Source organism: Lolium rigidum, chromosome 5 (genome assembly GCF_022539505.1).
Source record: "Lolium rigidum isolate FL_2022 chromosome 5, APGP_CSIRO_Lrig_0.1, whole genome shotgun sequence".
In the NCBI taxonomy this organism is placed as follows: domain Eukaryota; kingdom Viridiplantae; phylum Streptophyta; class Magnoliopsida; order Poales; family Poaceae; genus Lolium; species Lolium rigidum.
Window position 1 is genome coordinate 239968281 of NC_061512.1, and position 5281 is coordinate 239973561.

Genomic DNA, 5281 nt, shown 5'->3' on the forward strand with positions numbered 1-5281 from the left:
CAGCCAGCCAGCCACTGTGAGAGGAGACGAAAAGACAACCTGACCGAACTGTTCGTATGAGAATATGAGCTTAGGCCTTTTTGCAGCTTGGGCCAGCTAACCCGCCTGATTTAACTTCTGGTGTCGTGGTGTGTATTTTATTGCGCTGAGCAAACGAAAGGGAAAAGGCCAAGCAGGCTGTTGCCGTTGCCCGGGCAAGCATGCAGCTTCTCTCGTTTTTACGTCTGACTCACGACATGTTCGCATGAATCGCACGGGGAGATACGCCTACCGCACGAAGCCGAGCCCGGGCAGCTGCCCGGGCATGCCGGGCTGAAGCTCCGCCCATGTCCATGCCTCAGAAACAAAAAACCAACTTCTCTCGTCTCTGGATCTGATCCCAATTTCAAACCTGAGGCAGCTGCTTGGCCACCTTCTCAGCATCAAAGATGAAGATGTCCAAGGCCCCACAGCTCCTGAAGAAGGCTGCGGCGATGTGCAAGAGCAAGACAAGCGTGCTCGCAGGCAGGCTCCTGGTCCTCGCTGCGCTCCAGCGCCGCAGGATGACATCTGCCACTGTAATCTCTCACAAGATCCATGCGCTCGTTGTGGCTGACCGGCAGAGCATGGACTGCCGCAAGGCACTCATGCTGCAAAATGCCGAGAGGAGACCGGCCGTCATCCATGGTGGTGACATGGCTTCCGATCTCTCTCACCAATTGGCTCTGTTCGGTCAGGAAACTGGTCATGGTGGCTGCCCAGACTGGACACTGCACCCCATCTTCAGCGATGATGAAAACTCCTACACTGAGGATTCTGAAGACGAAGACGATGGTGATGTGCTACTCGATGCGTGCCATGATGATGACGATGAGCCATCGGTCATGGACGTTATCAGGATCAACCGAGAGGTAGAGGGTTTGGAGTTCAACATGGAGGAGGAGATTGACCAGGCTGCCGATATGTTCATCAGGAGGTTCCGGCAGCAGTTGAGCAAGAGCTTTTAGTGTCCTCGCATCGTTGCAACGGCCTATGGCCGGTGTTGTCTTTTTTGTTGAGGCACCCACAAATTAGAAATTTTTGGAGGAATCAATACAAGTAGGAATTGATACTGAGCACATGAATGATCCTTTTAGTCCTTTTTCTTGAAAAAACTTCTCAAAGATCTAAGGCCTGCGAATTATAGATCCATCTTATTGGAATCACGTTTTCTACCCACCATCCTCATACTTCCCGAGTGTATTTGTGGGGCACATGGTAAATACAGTTATTATTTACTAAGTGTAACATACAAAACGCTTGGTAATTTTTTATCTTTACCAACTGCTTTCCTATCGAACGCAATGTAAAGATTTAGTACCTCAGTAAAGAAGTGGACATGTGTCCATCTTAACCGCGGTTGACGAATTTGGGTCAAAAAATGCATTGTACCTCTTATTTCAGCATGACACTATGGCCAACATTACACACCTGGTAGGGTACTAGTTTGTTTGTTAACAACTTTTACAGACTGTTATGTGAAATCGATAAAAAAAACCCAAGGTGCTTGTAGAACAGTGGATATTTCCAAGGTAATAATTAACTTGGGACTATTCTATAAATTTTTTGATATGAGCTAAAATGTTAGCTAATACTCAAAAATTATGTTTTACTGCATTTATAGCTTGTTTTGTTTACACTAGTTCAAGATTTAATTATATCTAAAAAAACTAGATGTTCATTTAATTCAAGATACTAGCAAATGGTACTCGAAAAATACACAAACTTGACATTTGTCTATAGCATGTAGAAAATATTTGGAGTATTTTGGATAAATATTTATGGATGGTACCACACAAGGTATTCAAGAAACATTAGTTACAAAGAAATCTATATCCAAGTGTTTTGAACTTGTCCAAAATTTTGATCACGTTCTTTTGAGAACATATAGAATCACCATCCCAACTTTCATAAGTTTTAAACCACACTTAGATCATATAACGAAACAGAAACCAATAGTGTACGTTATAACTTTGGATTTTCCTAAACAAACTTTTGAGCGTCCCATATATTTGTGTTCCGGTCGGTTTTGTGTTCGTCTGTGCAGCTCCATCTCTTCCGATCAAGGTTGTCATCATTGACGACGTTTGCAGCTCTGGTGTGCTGGTCCTTGGCCTTAACAAGAAGACTACCCAACTATCTACTACGATTATCCCAGCTCCAGCAATGGAGGGCGAGGACAGTGGTGTGTCTTCCGTTGTCGCTAGTGTTTATAGTTGTCTAGGTGGTCAAAAGCTCTATTTATAATTTTTGTTACTGTTAACATTTTTCGTGCATATGTTAATGATCATTAATAGATAGGTGAAATCTTTGTAAATAAAAACGATAGACTTGTGAAGCTTTCTTCCGTTCTTCTCTAAGAAAGAATGCACAAGTATGACGTCGCAGGCTGCACTCGATTGACGCCATGAGAAGGATTAAAACTCCCCACGCATGCATCTATGACGGGATTGGTTCTGCGTGTGGACGGATGAGAAGAGTTTGAGAAGGTGCAGAGAAGACAACAACTAACATCTGCTATTCAATTAACTACGTCAGGGTGATCCCTGATACCCTGGTTTTCTCAGAGCCCGGGGAGAAGCTGACGTACAACGGCACACGGCACACTGCAGGCTGCAAAACTCTCCGGTGTGCGCGTGCGTAGCTTTACAATCTGCGCATGAAAATGATAAGGAAACTGCCAAGAAAGAAAAAAAGGCAACCTGGTTGGCTTGCTTTCCGACATTCTGGTTAAACAGTCATCAGCTACTAGAACTTTATATATATTAATTAAAATGTTTTGAGTAATAAAGCAACCATTATCAAAAAAATTAATTAAAAGTATATAATGAAAATTTTGTATCCGAAAGAGCCAATCTGTATCCCAGGGCATATGTCCAACATTTCATCATATTGCAAAATGTGATGACAATACTTTATTGGAATCTTATTTGAAGAGAAAAATGTTCTACTTATCAGACCATTGTCTTCGTATGGCCAAGGGACATCAAACAATATTGCACTTGGTATGCATCCGTACTTTAATTCGTTCTCGATCTTGTGTGGCCAGTGCAGCAGTGCCAGTACGGTGGCAACTTGTCAGATTAATTATAGGGTAACAACACTAAAAATAAAAATGGTTCGTAGAGACATACTAACATGGAATCCAGTTTTGTAGGGTAAGAACTTTGTTGCAGCTGACAAGACTTTTGGGAGTAGTTTCAAGCGGCCCTCCTTGCATTTCCATTTTTTGCTTGGTTTTTCCTTGTTTTTTTTCAGTTGATTCCCTCGACATCTTGTATCCTCCTTTGGCCGTGTGGCCTTAATAATTTAAAGCGGGACATGGTGGCATTCAGTTTGGAAGGAAAAGTTGCGACTGAGCAGGTGTTCACTACACGCCCATACATTTTTTGGTTTTTTTTGTATCTCACAAAATATATATAGTATGGATTTGAAACTTCGCTGGTCAATGAAACATTATTAATAGAAATTCGGAAAATTAATTTCGTTTTTAAGAATTTTTTTTAATCTTCAAATTTTAAAATAAATTCTTTAAATAAATATAAATATTTAGTGTCATAAAAATACCAAAACTATTTTTCTTACATTCTATATCAAATGTTTCAACGAACTGGAAATTTTGATCTTTAAAGATTATATAATGTGAGAGATACAAAGAAAGAGAAGTTGTTTGAGAGATACAAGGAAAAAACCTTCTTGCTAAAACTTCTCAGTAAAACTTGATGCACGTAAAGATTGTATAATATGATAAAAATAGGCTGGCACGAATCTTTATGCACGTATGAACATCCCATATGGGGTGTGTGTAGTGACCAGTGAGCACCTGCTTGGTAAAACTTCTCTCAGCATTAAAAGATTTCGTGAAGACAAATCCTTTTCTGTTTTGCTAAAATTATGCAACTCGTTGAAATCATCATTTTCGATAGAATATGCATGCATGAAATGGTTAAGGGTGTAATTGCTTAATTTTTAGAGGGATTGCTTACATTGTTCACGCGATATTAATTGAGGCCAAAATAATACATCACTATGTGCACCAATACAGAGACATGCCGGTTTATCCGCATTTTAACAAGAAAAAGTAAACCAATAAAGAGGATCTGGTCTTCACGGGGTGTGTTGCCCGCTAACATTTGACCGCCTATGATGCGTCGAGATTCGGAACCAGATGACTAAGCATGAGCTTTATCCCAAGAAGCTAGTTTCTGCAAAATGTTATATGTAAAACCAGGCACAAATGAGGGTGCATGCGCGTACGACATAGTCTAGGAAATCTGGAAGTAGGGACAAATACTGCGAGCCCGAATTCACTTTTTTCAGTTCTTACTACGAGATTGAGCATGCATTGTGTTTCCATCTGTTTTTTTTTTTGTTTCCCACCAGAATAAATGTGTATGTCTTTTCGCACGATTATATCTCTAATAGAAAACAATATTGCTCCCGAAAGCCTCCCCTGCCGCTTCCCTCCCAGGCGACGGCGGAGGCCCCCAATCATGCAACCCCAGCGACCCCTCATCCCCCACCCCTCAGGCCACCGCCGCTGCCATCTCGGTGGCGGTGGCGGCGCCCCTCCCGTCAAAGGACGAAGGGATGGACAGGGCTCCGCGGCGACGCTTCATGGGAGACGGTGGGGCGCATGCTGAGGACGCCGGGCGGCACGGCTGCGGTGGCCGTGACCTGATGCACTTCGCCGGTCGTCATGGAGGAATGGGTGGAGTGTGGTGGTCTTCGCCTCCGGTGGTGGCGGAGATCTAGGCCAGATTTGAGCCCTCTTCGCCCCAATCGGCACAGGAACCATGGCTTCGGCCTAGCCATCGTCAGTGCTCCGTGACGCTTTATTCTTCTCTGGTGATCACGCAGGAGTGACTGGCGACGTGAGGGTTGCTGGTCTCGCAAATAATGGTGGTGGTCCTAGGATCTCTCTCGCGCCAAGACGAACATCTACTTGATGCGTGTCCTTCTAGATTTGGCTAGAGTGTGGAGTTTCGGAAGGCTTCGCTGGCGAATGCAACAGTGTGCCTTATGCATGTAGTTTGCTGGATCGGTGGTATTCGGTCGTGCACACTCATGCTTTTATTCCGACCGTTTAGTTCTGGAGGGAGCGGCGAGTAACTCTGTTCTCTGTTGCCATCAAATGACTTTCTGATCCAAGGTGAAATCAGAGGTGTAGAATATCATGAAGGCCGGATTGGAGGACTAGCGATGGAGGTTTGAGTCTCTGCGATGTTGAGGGACTTGCTTGGTACTCTAGGTTTGGCGGCAG

At 43.5% G+C, this 5281-nt stretch overlaps 1 protein-coding gene across 1 annotated transcript; it reads left to right on the plus strand.

Annotated features, from left to right (window-relative positions):
• Window positions 1-335: 335 nt before the first annotated feature.
• Window positions 336-1094, plus strand: LOC124654923. Its single transcript, XM_047193898.1, has one exon. It carries the CDS (start codon window positions 429-431, stop codon window positions 984-986), a length of 558 nt encoding a protein of 185 aa, XP_047049854.1. The 5' UTR covers window positions 336-428; the 3' UTR covers window positions 987-1094.
• Window positions 1095-5281: the final 4187 nt, after the last annotated feature.